At 40.0% G+C, this 20,719-nt stretch overlaps 1 protein-coding gene across 1 annotated transcript in view; it reads right to left on the bottom strand.

Moving 5' to 3' along the window:
- Positions 1-387: 387 nt before the first annotated feature.
- DEPTOR (DEP domain containing MTOR interacting protein) overlaps positions 388-20,719 on the bottom strand; it is a 122,972-nt gene continuing 102,640 nt past the window's right edge. The window contains exon 9 of the mRNA XM_077808841.1: positions 388-516. Within this exon, the coding sequence (XP_077664967.1) occupies positions 388-516 (129 nt within the window). The remainder of the gene's footprint in view (positions 517-20,719) is intronic.

Here is a 20,719-nt window from a genome sequence, read left to right on the forward strand (position 1 = left end):
ATGCCATGCCAACCATATTGAAAGTCCTTACCAAACATTCCTCTTTTCAAGTATTGTGATCACATGGTTGAATGGCAAGGGAAGTTACTTGCAGCCTTTTAAGCAGGATACCATCCCAACAGATACAGCTGGATTGACAACTAAAGACCTGGTCCTTGTCTTCAGCAGAACAGTTTGCAGGATCAGGTCCTAAATGATAACATGATGGTATATACTGTTCACTTCTTAGCATATGAATCACAGCTATGATTGTTAAACTGAAGGGGAAAGCACCTGAAAGACAAAATAATCTAGTTAGACAAGGCAAGGTTTCGCCCCCTTGTGTTGTTTGGCTTTGCACTGATTCTTCTATTTCTATTCACAGCTTCCAGCGAGGAAATTTCCTTCTCAGGAGTCTAATTCCTCCATCACTTCCATGACAATAGTTCGAGGGCCAGTCAGAATGAGATTGCTCACTGTCCTGTAGTCCACATGGAGAACATTGAGTCCATTCACAGAAACCACAAACTGACAGACCTACAGAGAAAAGAAAAGGGGTGTATTACAATTGCGGTGGACTTAGGCTTCTCTTTGTGGTAGCAGATGCTACAATATTGACACTGTATTCTACTCAATCGGTTCATTTCTCCAGTGGGTAAAATTCATACATTTTTTCACATCTGCTGATACCCTGCCAATAAATAAAGAGTAAATAAATGAAAAATAAAATAATAATAATACCTCACTGAAAGAGTTCAAATATACCAATATGCAAGGAGTTAATTCCCCGTTTAACTCACTTGCTTCTTATGTCTGAAAAGATGAAAAGGGATAGGTAATGAGGCAGGCGCCTGACTGACTATTCAACCAGATGCTAAGTACCTAAGAACCCGATTTAAAACTCATTGAGTCTTTCCATTGACTTCTGTGGGCATTAGATCAGGCCCTACACTGGAAAGTCAAAGAAGAAATAACAGAGGATAGCAGCAATCAGCTCAATTCCAATAACTATGGAGACTCAGGCATTTAGACACTATGGTGTTGGATACCGAACTTTACCAGAACCAGCCAAGGCAAACCAGAATGATAAGACTGTTATGCTTATGCTTCTCCCTCCCTGGGCCTTTTTATCCATAGGAATAATTTTTTTTTGTATGAAAACAGACAAGAGTTATATTTGGCACACATAAGAGTTCTATAGTTTTGAAGGATTCCACCACTTAAAGGTTAATTTCCAATTATAGATGTCAGGAATATCACTGGAAACGGCAGGATCTTTCAAAAATGTGGAATTTTTAACTACTCCTATCATTCAATTTTTCATATAATACCATGATTCACATGGTGCTTTACAAATCTATAGGACAATAAGACTCTGAACCCAAGCAGTCTACAGGCTAAAGCCCTGATTAGTGCTGTTGAAATCAATAGCACTAATAGTAGTCAAATTAAACACATGCATACGTGTTTGCCTACGGGCATAGAATCAGGGCCTAAAAGTGAAATCCTAATCCCACTGAAGTCAATGGCAAGGATTTCACTCTAAGAGACCAATTCTGTGAGATGCTAAGTACCTATTATCAATGAGAGTTAAAGTCACTTAGCACTAGCGTTAGTCAGAAAGTGCCAGTTATTTATTTTTTTTGCAGGAAATTTTTAGAAAAACTCATTTTTTTTTAAAATTCCCTGAAAACATTTTTCAGATTTTCATCGAAAAACTGACCAATTTGAGGAAGTGAAACGTTTTCAGTTATAAATTTATTTATTTTTGTTTTTTTAATCAAACAAAATGAAAATTTTCAATGAAAAATGGCCACTGTCAAACAATGTTCGGATGCAAAATATCTGACCAGATGTAGTTAACACTTAAAAGAGTCAGACAGAATCACCCAGAAAGGAGGAGGCCATGCCATTCATGCATGCTAAAAAGGCCAGAACTGTGGATTGGAAGAAAAAGACAATGTTATTCATTCCGCAGAGAAATGCAGCCACCTCTGAGTCTACTCAAAGTATTTTATAAAGTCATAATGTTTATAGTTTTTGTATCAATGTTTTTTAAAGGTGTTGCATTACGGTTTGTTTGTTTTTTTACTGTAAGTAAAATAATTGTCACAGGAATGTCTCATGAAAAGGATACTTTCATCGTGAATTTACCTTATTCATAACTGATAATGAGTGCACATTAAACCCACTTTAACTGTGAAAGATGTTTATATTCTGATCTGTTGTGGTTTAGGGAGGCAATGTGATATAATAATTAGAACAGAGAACTGGGAAATAGGGTACCTCATTTATATTACTGTTTCTGCCACTGATTCTTTGTGACTTTAGCTAAGTCACTTAACTTCTGTGCCTCAATATCCCTTTCAGCAAAATGAGTATCTCATGGGGCTGTTGTTTTGTACAGTATTTTTATATTTTATTTTATATTATTCACTGAAAGGTTCTATAAAAATCCAAAGTATTAATAAAAAGAACAGGAGTACTTGTGGCAACCTTAGAGACGAACAAATTTATGCGAACATAAGCTTTTATGGGCTACAGTATTAATGTATTAATGTGGCTCTCAAATCTTATGAACAGTATGGCCTCTAAAAAAGAAAAGGAGTACTTGTGGCACCTTAGAGACTAACCAATTTATCTGAGCATGAGCTTTCGTGAGCTACAGCTCACTTCATCAGATGCATACCGTGGAAACTGCAGCAGACTTTATATATACACAGAGAATATGAAACAATACCTCCTCCCACCCCACTGTCCTGCTGGTAATAGCTTATCTAAAGTAATCTTCAGGTTAGGCCATTTCCAGCACAAATCCAGGTTTTCTCACCCTCCACCCCCCCACACAAATTCACTCTCCTGCTGGTGATAGCCCATCCAAAGTGACAACTCTTTACACAATGTGCATGATAATGAAGTTAGGCCATTTCCTGCACAAATCCAGGTTCTCTCACTCCCTCACCCCCCTCCAAAAACCCACCCCCATACACACACAAACTCACTCTCCTGCTGGTAATAGCTCATCCAAACTGACCACTCTCCAAGTTTAAATCCAAGTTAAACCAGAACATCTGGGGGGGGGGGTAGGAAAAAACAAGAGGAAATAGGCTACCTTGCATAATGACTTAGCCACTCCCAGTCTCTATTTAAGCCTAAATTAATAGTATCCAATTTGCAAATGAATTCCAATTCAGCAGTTTCTCGCTGGAGTCTGGATTTGAAGTTTTTTTGTTTTAAGATAGCGACCTTCATGTCTGTGATTGCGTGACCAGAGAGATTGAAGTGTTCTCCGACTGGTTTATGAATGTTATAATTCTTGACATCTGATTTGTGTCCATTTATTCTTTTACGTAGAGACTGTCCAGTTTGACCAATGTACATGGCAGAGGGGCATTGCTGGCACATGATGGCATAAATCACATTGGTGGATGTGCAGGTGAACGAGCCTCTGATAGTGTGGCTGATGTTATTAGGCCCTGTGATGGTGTCCCCTGAATAGATATGTGGGCACAATTGGCAACGGGCTTTGTTGCAAGGATAAGTTCCTGGGTTAGTGGTTCTGTTGTGTGGTATGTGGTTGTTGGTGAGTATTTGCTTCAGGTTGCGGGGCTGTCTGTAGGCAAGGACTGGCCTGTCTCCCAAGATTTGTGAGAGTGTTGGGTCATCCTTTAGGATAGGTTGTAGATCCTTAATAATGCGTTGGAGGGGTTTTAGTTGGGGGCTGAAGGTGACGGCTAGTGGCGTTCTGTTATTTTCTTTGTTAGGCCTGTCCTGTAGTAGGTAACTTCTGGGAACTCTTCTGGCTCTATCAATCTGTTTCTTTACTTCCGCAGGTGGGTATTGTAGTTGTAAGAAAGCTCGACAGAGATCTTGTAGGTGTTTGTCTCTGTCTGAGGGGTTGGAGCAAATGCGGTTGTATCGCAGAGCTTGGCTGTAGACGATGGATCGTGTGGTGTGGTCAGGGTGAAAGCTGGAGGCATGCAGGTAGGAATAGCGGTCAGTAGGTTTCCGGTATAGGGTGGTGTTTATGTGACCATTGTTTATTAGCACTGTAGTGTCCAGGAAGTGGATCTCTTGTGTGGACTGGACCAGGCTGAGGTTGGTGGTGGGATGGAAATTGTTGAAATCATGGTGGAATTCCTCAAGGGCTTCTTTTCCATGGGTCCAGATGATGAAGATGTCATCAATATAGCGCAAGTAGAGTAGGGGCTTTAGGGGACGAGAGCTGAGGAACCGTTGTTCTAAATCAGCCATAAAAATGTTGGCATACTGTGGGGCCATGCGGGTACCCATAGCAGTGCCGCTGATCTGAAGGTATACATTGTCCCCAAATGTGAAATAGTTATGGGTAAGGACAAAGTCACAAAGTTCAGCCACCAGGTTAGCCGTGACATTATCGGGGATAGTGTTCCTGATGGCTTGTAGTCCATCTTTGTGTGGAATGTTGGTGTAGAGGGCTTCTACATCCATAGTGGCCATCGTATGGCCTCTGTGATTTCATCTTAGGGTGACCAGACAGCAAGTGTGAAAAATCGGGACAGGGGGTGGGGGTTGTCATAAATATAAAGGGAAGGGTAACCACCTTTCTGTATACAGAACTTCCCTCCTGGCCAGAGGCAAAACCCTTTCACCTGTAAAGGGTTAAGAAGCTAAGACAACCTCGCTGGCACCTGACCAAAATGACCAATGAGACAAGATACTTTCAAAGCTGGAGGTGGGAGGAACAAGGGATCTGTCTGTCTGTGTGATGCTTTTGCCGGGAACAGAACAGGAATGGAGTATTAGAACTTGTTAGTAAGTAATCCAGCTAGAAATGTGTTAGATTTCCTTTTGTTTAAATGGCTGGTAAATAAGCTGTGCTGAATGGAATGTATATTCCTGTTTTTGTGTCTTTTTATAACTTAAGGTTTTGCCTAGGGGGATTCTCTATGTTTTGAATCTGAGTACCCTGTAAGGTATTTACCATCCTGATTTTACAGAGGTGATTCTTTTACTTTTTCGATAATTAAAATTCTTCTTTTAAGATCCTGATTGCTTTGCATTGTTCTTAAGATCCAAGGGTTTGGGTCTGTGTTCACCTATGCAAATTGGTGAGGATTTTTATCAAACCTTCCCCAGGAAAGGGGGTGTAGGGTTTGGGGGAATATTTGGGGAGGAAGACGTCTCCAAGTGGGTTCTTTCACTGTTCTTTGTTTAACATGCTTGGTGGTGGTAGCATAGGGTTCAAGGACAAGGCAAAGTTTGTATCTTGAGGAAGTTTTTAACCTAAGTTGGTAAGAATAAGCTTAGGGGGTCTTTCATACAGGTCCCCACATCTGTACCCTAGAGTTCAGAGTGGAGAAGAAACCTTGACAGGGGTAATAAGAACCTATATAAATCAGGACTGTCCCTATAAAATTATGAATTCTAGTCACCCTATTTCATCTTCACTCTTCAGACCCTGTGTGCCATTACAGGAACAGCAGCAGACATCTCTAACGTCAGGCTAGATCTCTCTCCCTATCTCACCCGCCGCAAACTCCAGTGCATTCCAGGATGTGGACACCTGGAATTCAGCCTTGCTGGTAGCCTGGACAGTCAGCAAAGTGGGATGATGATTCTACTGGAGTTTTGATGATAATATGCCTAGACAGTATGTGCTTTGTCAAGAAGTCACAAGATGGACAAGACCACTGCCTTCATTTTTTATTAAAGAAACAAAGGGGAGGGGGAGAAAGCCCCTGGGGGGGGGAACCGAACCATTTTAAACAAGGGAGCTATTATTCTGCTGTCATCCAGTTTCTAAAAAATATTGTTGTTCAATTTCTGAAATGTTGACTGAAATATTGTATGACAGTTGCTGACAAGGGGCTTAACGAACGGGCTAACACCTTGCTTGCTAGATTTCTCTCTTGCCATATTAGGCCTGGTGAACACAAAGATCTTGTACCAGTATAACTATGGCAGTTAGGATTGTGATTTTAACCAAAATAATAACAGTACAACCTCTAATGTGAATGCAGACATACCAGTATAAAGGTGCCTTATACTCATATAGTTTATTTCCTTTCCCATATGGGAATAAGCTACAACTGGTATAAGCACATTTATATTGGTATAATTGCATCCACATCAGGGAGTTGTGCGACTTTGACTATACCAGCATAGCACTGCACAGAACCACATAGTTAAAGTGATCTACACAAACATTTTATTTATGGCAATCTACTTTGCACTAGCCTGCTGAGTACTGACTGTCCCTGCAGACCCTGATGACATGCACTAACAGTTCATTAGTGTGCATTAGTCTAGTCCCAATTCAAATCAGGGTAGATCAAAGTGTGCTAACTGTTAGTGTGTGTCAACAGAGTTCACAGGACAGTTAGTGCATGGCAAGGTAGTTGAGGTACATTCATACCCCAAGTTGCCACAAACTAAAAGTTCATGTAGACAAGTCTTTATCAGTTTAAGAAACTTGGCTGAAAAGGGTAACGCATCAGCCCACCCAAAGCGATTTCTTAACTATCATTTAAAATGTTTACAATACAGATTTTGACTTTGTCTAAAGATGAAAAAGTGATCTCTTTCTCAACCCCCCAAAGTATTTTCTACTGCCTTCTGCAGCTTTCCAAAACTGTATCGAGTTTCACTGGATTATAGTTCTGGCTTCAGTATAATAGTCCTGTTGATTTAAAACAGAGTTACAGCAAAAACATGGTCTCTTGTGGCTTAATGCAATCTTTGGAGGCTGAATGACTGACACTTGTTTTACCTGCTGTATATTCTAAAGTAAAACTTATCGGTAAGGTTTATTCATTTTAAAATATTTCCTGTGCAATGTAGTCTTAAAATGATAACGTGCATCAAATGGAAATGAAACATTGAATGGAAAAAGTTAATAAGCATCAAATGGAGAAAGTAAATAAGAAATTTACTCCTTCTCATAACACAAGAACCAGGAGTTACCAAATGAAATTAATACGCAGCAGGTTTTAAACAAATGAAAGGAAGTATTTCTTCACACAACGCACAGTCAATCTGTGGAACATTTTGCCTGAGGATCTTGTGAAGGCCAAGACCATAACAGGGTTCAAAAAAGAACTAGATAAATTCATGGAGGATAGACCCATCAGTGGCTATTAGCCAAGATGGGCAGGGATGGTGTCCCTAGCCTCTGTTTGCCAGAAGCCAGGAATGGGCACCAGGGATGGATCACTTGATGATTACCTGTTCTGTTCATTCCCTCTGGGCACCTGGTATTGGCCACTGTCTAAAGAGAGGATACCGGACTAGATGGACCTTTGGTCTGACCAAATATGGCCATACTTATGAAACGTGGTATGGTCTCATTTGTTTTACTTACTGTTAATCCTCCACACAAATAGCTAATATTGTATTGCTGTCTCGATGGGAGTTACAAAATGAAAGAGATGGGGCCTTCCTACTTATTTTATGAGTTTTTTGGGAGCCTGGGTTACAAACTAACTATGATTTAATATTACAAAAAATAATAATCCTCACATATCTTCAGCTTGCAACTACAGCTGTTAGATGACTGTACCATAAACATGCAAAATTCTCTCCGTTTCCATAGATTAATATGACGGATAATAAACTGAAGTTAAAGTTCCTCAGAGGGCCTTTTATTGATCATTTCCTCATACAGATCTTTAGGGAACCTGATATGAGATGAGATTTCAGTGTCACGCTTCCTGGAACTTAAAGGAATGAGTGGATATAGAACAAAGAAACACCATTTTGCTAGCATGCATGCATAACCAGTGGAGATATTACAATATCTAAGCAGTAAAGTGTAAATTACTGTAACAGACTAGTGAAAAATTAAGTAACAGAATAGTGAAAATGCTCTCTCTTGCTTCATTTAAAATTTCTTTAAGTTTACAAGTGTGTGGTGTTACAGGGACAAACTGCAGAGCTTTGCAGTATCCTGCTATTTCAAAGTTAGCAGCTTAGATTTGCTTTGCTGAGGTAAGAATCTCCACGAAAAATTTTAAAGCATTAAAATATTTTCTATTCAACTGCAAAGTCATTATCATAATAAAAATAACATGTATTTAAGTAATGCCAAGAGAACTCAATTGGAACTGAGGCGCCACTGTGCTATTATTCAAACACATAGTAAGAGATAGTCCCGGTCCCAAAGATTTTATAACCCTATGGCCCTGATCCTGCAACTGGATCTATGTTGGCAGACACGTGTGCCAGCATGAAGCCCTGTGGACTTCAGTGGTACTCCATGCAAGCTCAGTGGTCTGCCTGTGTGTTGTAGGTTACAGGACTGGTGTCTGAGACAAGATGTGACAGGTCGGTGTAATATAGGGTTGCCAATTTTGGTTGGACATATTCCTGGAGATTTAATCACATGACATAATCTTTAGGGCTGTCAAGAGATTTAAAAAATTAATCACAATTAATCACATGGTTTAAAAAATTAATCACGAGTAATCGCACTGTTAATAATAGAATACCATGTATTTAAATATTTTGGATGTTTTTTACATTTTCAAATATATTGATTTCAATTACAACACAGAATACGAAGTGTACAGTGCTCATTTATATTTATTTTTATTACAAATATTTGCACTGTAAAAAACAAAAGAAATAGTATTTTTCAATTCACCTAATACAAGTACTTTAGTGCAATCTCTTTATCATGAACGTTGAACTTACAAATGTAGAATTATGTACCAAAAAAACCTGCATTCAAAAATAAAACCATGTAAAACTTTAGAGCCTACAAGTCCAATCAGTCCTACTTCTTGTTCAGCCAATCGCTCAGACAAACACATTTGTTTACTTTTGCAGAAGATAATGCTGCCTGCTTCTTGTTTACAATTTCGCCTGAAAGTGAGAACAGGCATTCGAATGGCACTGTTGTAGCCAGTGTCGCAAGATATTTAGGTGTCAGATGTGCTAAAGATTCGTATGTCCCTTCATGCTTCAATCACCATTCCAGAGGACATGCGTCCATGCTGATGATGGGTTCTGCTCGATAACGATCCAAAGCAGAGCGGACCGACGCATGTTCATTTTCATCATTTGAGTCAGATGCCACCAGCAGAAGGTTGATTTCCTTTTTTGGTGGTTTGGGTTCTGTGGTTTCCGCATTGGAGTGTTGTTCTTTTAAGACTTCTGTAAGCATGCTCCACACCTCGTCCCACTCAGATTTTGGAAGGCATTTCAGATTCTTAAATCTTGAGCCGAGCGCTCTAGTTATCTTTAGAAATCTCACATTGGTACCTTCTTTGCATTTTGTCAAATTTGCAGGGAAAGTGTTCTTAAAATGAACAATATGTGCTGGGTCATCATCTGAGACTGCAACAACATGAAATATATGGCAGAATGCAGCTAAAACAGAGCAGGAGACATACAATTCTCCCCCAAGCAATTCAGTCACAAATATAATTAACACATTATTTTTTTAACAAGCATCATCAGCATGGAAGCATGTCCTATGGAACGATGGCCGAAGCATGAAGAGTCATATGAATCTTTAGCACATCTGACACCTAAATATCTTGTGATGCCGGCTACAACAGTGCCATGCGAATGCCTGTTCTCACTTTCATATGACATTGTAAATAAGAAGCCGGCAGCAGTATCTCTCATAAATGTAAACAAACTTGTTTTTCTTAACGATTGGCTGAATAAGAAGTAGGACTGAGTGGACTTGTAGGCTCTAAAGTTTTACATTGTTTTGATTTTGAGTGCAGTTATGTAACAAAAAAACCCTATATATTTAAGTTGCACTTTCATGATAAAGAGATTGCACTACAGTACTTGTATTAGGTAAATTGAAAAATACTGTTTCTTTTGTTTATCATTTTTACAGTGCAAATATTTGTAATAAAAAATAATATAAAGTGAGCATTGTACACTTTTTGTATTCTGTGTTGTAACTGAAATTAATATATTTGAAAATATAGACAAACATCCAAAATATTTAATAAACTTCAATTGATAGTCTATTGTTTAACAGTGAGATTAATCACGATTAATTTTTTTAATTGCGATTAATTTTTTTGACTTAATCACGTGAGTCAACTGTGATTAATCGACAGCCCTAATAATCTTTAATTAAAGATTAATCTTTAATTCTTGGAGACTCCAGGCCAATCCTGGAGGGTTGGCAACCCTAGTATAACAGCATAAGCAAGGAACCAGCGCAGGGGAGGATGAGATGAGAGTAACAGTGACAGGAACACATGGTTACACAGAATAGCTGTGTGCACAATTAGCAGGCTGAATCAAAAACTTTACTGTGAAATTCTTACCTCATTGTAGTCAGTGGGAGTTTTGTCATTGAGTTCTATAGTTACTATTAATTACAGTACAGTATTACCACAGCGCCTGGGATGCTAGTTATGTAACAGGCCCCCATTGTGCTAGGCACTGTACACAGAACAAAAAAGACCCTGCCCCAGAGAGGTTACACGTATAACGCAAGAGACACCAGAGGGATACAGACAGATGGAAGATCACAAGGAAACAATGAAACAATATTGGTCAGCATGACAAGCAGTGGTCTCAGCAAACCTAACTATTATCCAGTTCCTTGTAGGCATGATGGCAAAGTTTTAAGGAAGGTTCTGAAGAAGGTTAATCATAGAATCATAGAATCACAGGGTTGGAAGGGACCTCAGGAGGTCATCTAGTCCAACCCCCTGCTCAAAAGCAGGACCAATTCCCAATTAAATCATCCCAGCCAGGGCTTTGTCAAGCCTGACCTTAAAAACTTCTAAGGAAGGAGATTCCACCACCTCCCTAGGCAACGCATTCTAGTGTTTCACCACCCTCCTAGTGAAAAAGTTTTTCCTAATATCCAACCTAAACCTAGTAGTAGTAATGAGGTAGCTTGGAAGGTTTTTATGGAGAGTTCCTCCCAAGTGTGAGGGGCAGCAAGGGAGGTAGTGGGGAGGGTTTGGGGGGAAGACTAAGAGCTCAGTTTTAGCCACGACTTTAGCTTGAACTGATGGCTAGACATCCACACGGAGATCTCAGAAGGAGAGGCTGAAATTTTAGTTGGGATCAGAGACTGCTTCTGGGGGTAGGATTTCACCCAGAACTTTTTAAAACTAGTCATTCCTACTGGCCATCTGCCTACTGATAATCTGAGAATTCACTAATATTATATGATGACCATTTACAAACAAATATTTAGTTCTTAAAACAACATTTTTGTATTGATTTTACAATTAACATTAGCCTTCCTTCCCTTTACAAAACTGTTCTTAACATTGTTTCTTTGATTTTAGTATGCACAATGTTTTAAGTTTGAGAGAAAGTCTTGAAAGATAATAAAATGCTAGAAATTCCTGCAGCAACACTTGGCATAAGTGAGTATTGCAGAATTTCACTGGAACAGTCCCAAAGAAGCACTTAATTTTATAGATGCCTGAAAGCAAATATTAGTGAGGCCACTGAAGTAAAGAGCGTTAAAGCAGGGATGAATTTCATCTCATCATTTATATTAAGAGAAAACCTGGCAATACATCCACAAAATTAGCAGAATAAGACCCTAACTCGGAACTGGTTTCTGTTCTTTTCCCTTCCATGTCAACAACCAGTGCTGATAAAGAAAATTAGAGACGATTTGTACTTCTTTTTTTAGGAAGTCCAAGCAGTTTTACAAATTGCTACCATTTCGTACCGAAAGTGCAGTTTTAACAGATACAAAATAGCAGATCACTTTTTATTTTAAAAAATACATTTATCATAGAATCATAGAAAATTAGGGTTGGAAGAGATCTTAGGAGGTCACCTAGTCCAACCCCCTGCTCAAAGCAGAACCAACCCCAACTAAATCATCCCAGCCAGGGCTTTGTCAAGCCGGGCCTTAAAAACCTCTAAGGAAGGAGATTCCACCACTTCCCTAGGTAACCGATGCCAGTGCTTCACCACCCTCCTAGTGAAATAGTTTTTCCTAATATCCAACCTAGACCTCCCCCACTGCAACTTGAGACCTTTGTTCCTTGTTCTGTCATCTGCCACCACGGAGAACAGCTGAGCTCCATCCTCTTTGGAACCCCTCCCCAACCCCCCCTTCAGGTAGTTGAAGGCTGCTATCAAATCCCTCCCGCCTCACTCTTCTCTTCTGCAGACTAAATAAGCCCAATTCCCTCAGCCTCTCCTCATAAGTCATGTGCCCCAGCCCCCTAATCATTTTTGTTGCTGTCCTCTGGACTCTCTCCAATTTGTCCACATCCTTTCTGTAGTGGGGGGCCGAAAACTGGATGCAATACTCCAGAAGTGGCCTTGCCAGTGCTGAATAGAGGGGAATAATCACTTTCCTCGATCTGCTGGCAATACTCCTACTAATGAAGCCCAATATGCCGTTAGCCTTCTTGGCAACAAGGGCACACTGTTGACTCATATCCAGCTTCTCGTCCATTGTAATCCCCAGGTCCTTTTCTGCAGAACTACCGCTAAGCCAGTCAGTCCCCAGCCTGTAGCGGTGCATGAGAATCTTCTGTCCTAAGTCCAGGACTCTGCACTTGTCTTTATTGAACCTCATTAGATTTTTTTTAGCCCAATCCTCCAATTTCTCTAGGTCACTCTGGACCCTATCCTACCCTCCAATGTATCTACCTCTCCCCCCCAGCTTACCGTCATCTGCAAACTTGCTGAGGGTGCATTCCATCTCATCATCCAGATCATTAATGAAGATGTTGAAAAAAACCAGCCCCAAGACCAACCCCTGGGGCACTCCGCTTGATACTTGCTGTCAACTAGACATTGAGCCGTTGATCACTATCTTTTGAGCCCGACAATCTAGACAGCTTTCTAGCCACCTTACAGTCCATTAATCCAGTCCATACCTTTTTAACTTGCTGGCGAGAATAATGTGGGAGACCGTATCAAAAGCTTTGCTAAAGTCAAGATATATCACATCCACTGCTTTCCCCATATCCACAGAGCCAGTTATCTCATCATAGAAGGAAATCAGGTTACTCAGCCATCAATTGCCTTTGGTGAATCCATGGTGACTGATCCTGATCACCTTCCTCTCCTCCAAGTGCTTCAAAATGGATTCCTTGAGGACCTGTTCCATAATTTTTCCAGGGACTGAGGTGAGGCTGACTGTCTGTAGTTCCCCAGATTCTCATTCTTCCCTTTTTTATGCAATGACACAGTTTGAATCCTGGGCCCAGTGAAGTCATTACTGACTTCAACAGTGCCAGGATTTCACCCATACTCATTATCTGTGCAGTTGTGGTACCACCCAATTAACAGCAAATTTCTAGTTCATGAAGTTGCCACAAGTATGATTCAGTTTTCTTCCAGAGCAAAACCAAGTTCAAATGGATTGTTGGGTTTCAGGGGATACTTCCATCAATAGATAATTTCTGAAAATACCTGGATATAGTGCTGGATAGAGTCCAGGTATTTTTAGTTCTCCAAAATCCTTCCAAATATTGTTAGCACCCAACACTAGAGACCGAAGTATCCCCTGAAACCACCACAAGCCATCTGAACTTGTTTCTGCTGAAGGAGAAAATGGAACAATGCTTTTGTAAGTTCTTTGGGACAGAGACTGCCTTTTTGTTCTGGGTTTCTACAGCACCTAGCACAGTGGGGTCCTGGTTAGGGTTGTCAATTTTGGGTGGGCATATTCCTGGAGGTTTCATCACATGACATAATCTTTAATTAAAGATGAATCCTTTAATTCTGGAGACTCCAGGACAATCATAGAAGGATGACAGCCCTAGGACTCCTGGTCTGATGCTGGGCTTGTAGGCACTATGATAATAAAAATAATAAACAACAACTTTTGTTTAATTCATGCTGTGGATGGGTTGGTACCACAACTGCACATATCATTTAAAAAATAAATTAGATGTGGCAGTGATGGGTGTCAAACCTTTTCAGATTTACATGTTAGCGAAGTGAAAAAAACCACTAACCAGTTCAGAATTAGGCCTTCTTCTGCTGTCATATGTCACCACTTTAAAAAAATTAAAACACCAGGGGTGAAATTCTGGCTCCACTGATGTCACTAGCAAAACTCCTATTGACTTGGATAGGGCAAGGATTTTCTGCCCAGGCTATACCCAGATCCTAGACACTTTAAACAAGAGCACAGCTTGTCATTTGTAGGCGTTAAAATCTTGAAGATGAACTGCAAAGCACATGGAAAAAGTTGTCACCTTGTATTGTCCCTTGTTATATATAATGGTGATATAATTTTTTTTTTATTACTTTTCTGTTAAAAATATCAGGTCCTGACTTCTCATCTTTTTGCTGGAGGATTTAGGCAATATATTTGGAAGACTTGCATGGTGATATCACATGAGCATGAAACCTGAACTGCAGTTCTCTCAGCCTTCAACTGAGAGGAAGGGGATGTTCAACTGGTAAAAAATTTAAAGAAACATGTACAGTAGAACCTCAGAGTTATGAACACCTCAGAAATGAAGGTTGTTTACAACTTTGAAAAGTTTTCAACTCTGAACAAAATGTTATGGTTGTTCTTTCAAAGTTTACAATTGAACATTGACTTAACTTTCCTTTTTTTTTTTTTTTTTTAGTATCATAGAATCATAGAATATCAGGGTTGGAAGGGACCCCTGAAGGTCATCTAGTCCAACCCCCTGCTCGAAGCAGGACCAATTCCCAGTTAAATCATCCCAGCCAGGGCTTTGTCAAGCCTGACCTTAAAAACTTCCAAGGAAGGAGATTCCACCACCTCCCTAGGCAACGCATTCCAGTGTTTCACCACCCTCTTAGTGAAAAAGTTTTTCCTAATATCCAATCTAAACCTCCCCCACTGCAACTTGAAGCCATTACTCCTCGTTCTGTCATCTGCTACCATTGAGAACAGTCTAGAGCCATCCTCTTTGGAACCCCCTTTCAGGTAGTTGAAAGCAGCTATCAAATCCCCCCTCATTCTTCTCTTCTGCAGGCTAAACAATCCCAGCTCCCTCAGCCTCTCCTCATAAGTCATGTGTTCTAGACCCCTAATCATTTTTGTTGCCCTTCGCTGGACTCTCTCCAATTTATCCACATCCTTCTTGTAGTGTGGGGCCCAAAACTGGACACAGTACTCCAGATGAGGCCTCACCAATGTCGAATAGAGGGGGACGATCACGTCCCTCGATCTGCTCGCTATGCCCCTACGTATACATCCCAAAATGCCATTGGCCTTCTTGGCAACAAGGGCACACTGCTGACTCATATCCAGCTTCTCGTCCACTGTCACCCCTAGGTCCTTTTCCGTAGTTTATGTTTAACACAGTACTGTGCTGTATTTGCTTTTTTTTTTTTTTTTGGTCTCTGCTGCTGCCTGATTGTATACTTCCAGTTCCAAATGAGGTGCGTGGTTGACTGGTGAGTTCGTAACTCTGGTGTTTGTAACTCTGAGGTTCTAATGTAAAACTTGATATCCGCTCGCTGCTTATTTGAGGCCAGAGAGAACCTCAACTCATGCAAGCTTCCTGCCGTGAGATCAAGACCCTCCAAAGAACTTGTCAGGGTCCTCCAAGAAAAGAATGGAAATCTAGTTTTAATACAAAATATTTTAAAAGATTTTTTAAAAATACTCCCCATCCAATTTAAGGTAATCATTAAATGTCACAGAGGAGCAGTAAAGGACACCCTTTTTGTTTGTTTGTTTATTATTTTGCCTTGTAAGAAGCATAATGTACAGAATCTAATTTATGATCTTGTAAGTGAAAATGTTCATACCTTCAGTTGTCCAACTCATAACAAAGTTCTTGAAATAACTCATCCTATGTTGAACAAATAACCGTATTCACAAGCACTCTGAACTGAGATACTGTCAGAAAAGACCCAAGAAAAGATGTATGTTTGCCCCCTCCAAATAAAGGGAAACACAAGCTGTTCTGGGATGGCCTGCTTCCACCCTCTTAATCTTTACATTGTCATATTGATAGAGGGAAGGAGATAAAATCAGAGGTCCTAAAAACCACCTGGCAATTTAGCATTTTGGATCCCTCAAACGTGCTTCATGAAATCCCTGTTGTATAAGTACAATGAGGGCCGGAACATCACATTTTGACTACTACTGTACATGATCCAAAGGTTTAAATATGAGCAACATCCTTTTCAACATATCTGAGTTTACTGCAGTAAAAGAGACTCAACTGCAGCTGTGTGTTCTGCTCTGTAAATATCCCTAGCAAATGTGTAATTGGCTGTAGAGTGGGCGGTGTGGAAGTAGGCCAGGATCCAGTTCTTGCATAAAACACAGGATTAGCTCTCCAGAGAACTGCAATTCTCTTTCAATCTCTATTGAAGCTTTAAGCTTGCTTAATGTTGTAACAGTGTTCCCAGAAAATGCTTATTAGAAAATGTGGGGCAATTTCCAGTAAAGAAAAATAACTTCATTTATGGAATAACAAATGTGTCCACATTACAATTCCTATGCACCCTATCCTTCAGTCTTTACTCAGGCAAAAATCTCACTGGAGTTTGGAGTAATGGGAGGTTTTTTGTTTTTGTAATAAGGACTGTGGGATCAGGCCATTTAAATGTGAAAGTTGACATTTTTCTGCAGGATTGTTTAGAATAAAGTAAGTGCATTTTAAAAGGTAATTTAATTTTTATGGTGCTCCAAACCCAGAGGCCTCTATGACTGAGGAACAAAATTAGTAACTGAAGTAGCTACATAATAAAGTAACTAAAATAAGGTTGGACATTCAACAGCACTGAGCATCAGCTTACCTAGGCTCCAAGTGGAGGCAATGGGAATTTGACCATTGATTACACTGGGAGTGGAGTTAGGCCAACACTTCTGTAAATCCCATGAATAAAGTCACTTAAATCAAATAATTAGAATGGGCAAAATAGACAAAATGAAGAAAGAAAGTCCTGGGGTTAGGTGATCTGAATTCTATTCTCCACTCTGCAACGGACAGCTTCTGTGACCCTGTGCAAGTCACTGAGCTCCTGTATGTCCAATTCTTACCATCTATAAAAGGGACTGACCTACCCGATAGGGGTTGTTGTGCCAATTAATTGGTTGGTGTTTGTCAAATGTTTTGTAACAGGAGTGCAATTTAGAAAGTTGCACATCAAGAAGAGGACAACCAGCTTCAATCCTCAAAGCACATTGTTAGAAAGTAGTAATAATATTCACTAAGCCCAGGAGCCTACAATACTTTTGCATGTTTAATGTCTGCTGCAGTTTCCACGGTATGCATCCGATGAAGTGAGCTGTAGCTCACGAGAGCTCATGCTCAAAAAAATTGGTTAGTCTCTAAGGTGCCACAAATACTCCTTTTCTTTTTGCGTATACAGACTAACACGGCTGTTACTCTGAAACCTAATATTATACATATAAGTAATCCCACAGAAGTCAACAGGGTTACTCACATGCATAAAGTTAAGCATGTGTAAGTACTTGGAGAATCAGAGCATAAGAGTCCTGAATGGGAGTCTTCCAAAACCAGATCTGTGGAATAAGGGAAGATAGGGACTACTGCCTTGGAAGACTAATAGGGAATCGGTGTGCAGATGAAAACTCACTTTATAACTTAGAATGACTGAAACAGCATGGTCAGCAAAAGTACCAACACGAAACACCAGGAGGTAAATTAGATCTAGATTCAGGTGCATTGGGAAAGCTTCCTCAGAAACTCACTAATTGTATACTTGGCTTTAAGGACTATTATCATTTATTGTATATGGCACTTTGAGGCCTAACATAGACACTTTATTTATCATTTAAATGAAAAGAGAAATGAAAGTCTGGGTGAAGTACTGCATCAATAATAGAAGAAGAACTGGGAATGCCTTGCTCAAACTCTAATTCTGCACATAGGGGTTTTTTCCTCAGGGGGCCCCTCCTTTGAAGTGTAGAGAAGTCTCCAAAATTGATGGGATTTAAAGGCAGTCAGGAGCAGAATTGAGCCTGTAATGCGCATAAGTGGTATTCAGCATTTTTAAGTCAAACAGCTGCTCTCCTTGTTTTCACAAACAAAAGTGCAATTGTTTCTGATTGGGTATGACTAGCTAAATGGAGCCATAGCTTTAACCCAACATCTTTTCCTAATTATTCATCAATATAGTTAAAGGATGACAGCTTGTATCTTGAACAACAACAACAAAACACAGTAAGAATTGTGATGCAGGGTTCTATTAAGTAGGTCAAGCTGATCAGAACCCTATATGCTTTGTAAACATTTAAGCCAAGTAACTACAGTATACACAATACTAACAATGACACAATTATGGAGGAAAATAAATCTAAAGAGTTCAAGACATTAACTAAACTGTTCTAGAAGGGGCTAATCCTAACTGGTGCCAAAGTGCTGAGTGCAATGGGAGTTCAAAATATTCAGCGTCTTGAAGGACTGGGCCTGAATTCACTGTTTATTAAACAACGTCCATCCTTAATATTCTTGTTTAATGTTCAACCTTCCTGACACTGTAGAAATCCAGTAAGGGGACAATTTTTAAAATGCAGCCCCATTATTTAAGCAGTCTCTGTTGTCTAGGAGTTATCTGCAGTAGCCTGAGAAAGCTCAAGTGTGTAAGGTCACAGCTGCTCTGTCTGGCACTAAATCTCACCATTTAATGGGTTGTAGACCATCCTGGAATTTAGAAGTTGTATCAAAACACAAGCACAGCACTGTTTTACACGGCAGCTGAAACCAAGACTGCTTTATCTCTGTCTGAATGGATATAGCTGTAATGGCTCAGAAACAATTAAGAAAAGCAGATACACAAATCCTGGGTCTGTGGATATCTGAGCTATAATGTCATAAAACTCCCCCCTTATTCAGAAAGATTTTTTTTAAACCTACATTTTATTTTAAAAGTGTGACCTGGTTTAAAATAAAACAACCCTAACTAAGAGCTAGCAGATACCTTTTTGAAATGTGTTTGCAGCTGATATCAAAAGATGGTAACGTATAGACACAAGTATAATATGTTCATTGTTTCCCAGAGATGTTTTAGAAAACAGACACAAAAACACTGGGTTAAATTCTAATGTCATTTTACACAGTCGTAAACTCAGACTGGGGACCAAAGGGAGGGTCCAAAATCTGAGGGACCAAAATCTGACACATCATGAAGAATTCATATTTTTGGAATATTTCAGTTCTTATAAGGAAAGTAGGCTGATTTCTTTTATGGACCTATAAAGCTCTCTGTTATAATACTGTCTTTTTAAAAAAAACAACACTGTTATCAAAAACATAGTACTCTTTTACATAGTCTTTATGGGTCAGATTCAGATCTGGTGTAGGCAGGTGCAACTCCACTGAATTCAGGTCCCATATGTTTAAGTACAATTGCAAACATGATATTATGGTGAAATTCAGACTTATGCACAAGGCCAACTCATTCTATTCTGTAGATTCTTATACTACCCTCATTATCATAGTACCTGAGTATCTTCCAACTGTGAACTTAGCAACATGACAAACATCTCTCCTGTAGTTCAGGCAAAGGACTAGGAGTCAGGAGATCTTAAACAGACAAAAACTATGTCCCACTTAAGTGCCACTTGAGCCATACTTTGTGGTTCCATGGGTCCTGTCTTAGTCCTCTGAACAGGGGTGAATTTTACCCTTATAACTTTATGGGCTAACATTTCAGATCCTGAATACTGAGAATAGTACTTCTTTGTCATTTAGCCTGGCCCCCATGCTAGCTTTAGCTAGGCCCATAGACCAAACAGAAAGTGCCGTGCAAAGCTGGCTAAATTTTTTAAAACTAACTTTACATCCAATAATTCAGAGAGAAGTCCAAAGTCTATCAAATCAGATGCAGTCTTTCTCTCCCCCCAACTCTTACCTTCTTCATGATGACTATGCACTCAAGGACATCTGCCTGCAGTTGGGTGAAGATTTTGTAATCATCAAAAACACACCCAAAACAAAGAACAGGGTTTCTGATAAGATATCTTTGAAACAGACCAACCCTTAAACAACCTTATAGGCAAAAGCACAACTAAAGAAACAAAAAAGTAGAAAGGAAGCAAAGGTAGAGAAGCACAAAGAAAAACAGGAAGTTAGAGTGAAATTCTGGCCCCATTGATGTCAATGGGAATTTTGTCATGGACTTCAACAGGGCCAGGATTCACCCTTAATGTCTAGTGGTTTATTAAATAATTATAAAGGTGAATTTGAGTGCTTGCAAAGGATACAAGACTTGCAGCACTGGAAACTGAAAGCCTCTGGGTATCCACAGAACAGCGACATTCCAGGCAGCGATAGTCCAGGGAGTTCACCCAAAATCAAGTGTTGGGAAAAGATCTGTTCACAGAACTCACAGAACTGGAGGATGGTGGCTGGCTTAGAATGCCACTCACCCTGTTCAAATTTGACTGGACTGCAAAGTGGTGGTCAGGTGGTGGACAGCCTCAGAGGGAAAGGGTGCGGGGAGTGCATGCCAGAGGGACATAAGGATGTGCCCTCTACCCCATCAGATCTCTGCCTCCTATTGGTCAGTCAGAGGGAGATGGGAGTAATTTGGCTCCTCACTCGCCCCACCTCAATTTAAACCCTTGCCCTAGTCGTCTGGAGTCTCTTGCTCCATTGTAGTTTCCTCACCTTTCCTGCCTGTAGTTGTAATACAGGAGCTGTGTTTTCTGCAATCTGTGGGTCTGACAGATTGCCAGTTTTGTGGGTCAAGAGGGAATTGTTTATTGTTGGGGTCAAATCAGCAGAGGCCTGGTGGGTTTTTTCACCTTCCTCACAGCACCATGCAGGTGCGATCAGATTCAATAGGAACATGACTTGGAGATTAGCTTTAGTGATTTGTATGA

The sequence above is a fragment of the Eretmochelys imbricata genome, chromosome 2 (genome assembly GCF_965152235.1).
Source record: "Eretmochelys imbricata isolate rEreImb1 chromosome 2, rEreImb1.hap1, whole genome shotgun sequence".
NCBI classification, from domain to species: domain Eukaryota; kingdom Metazoa; phylum Chordata; order Testudines; family Cheloniidae; genus Eretmochelys; species Eretmochelys imbricata.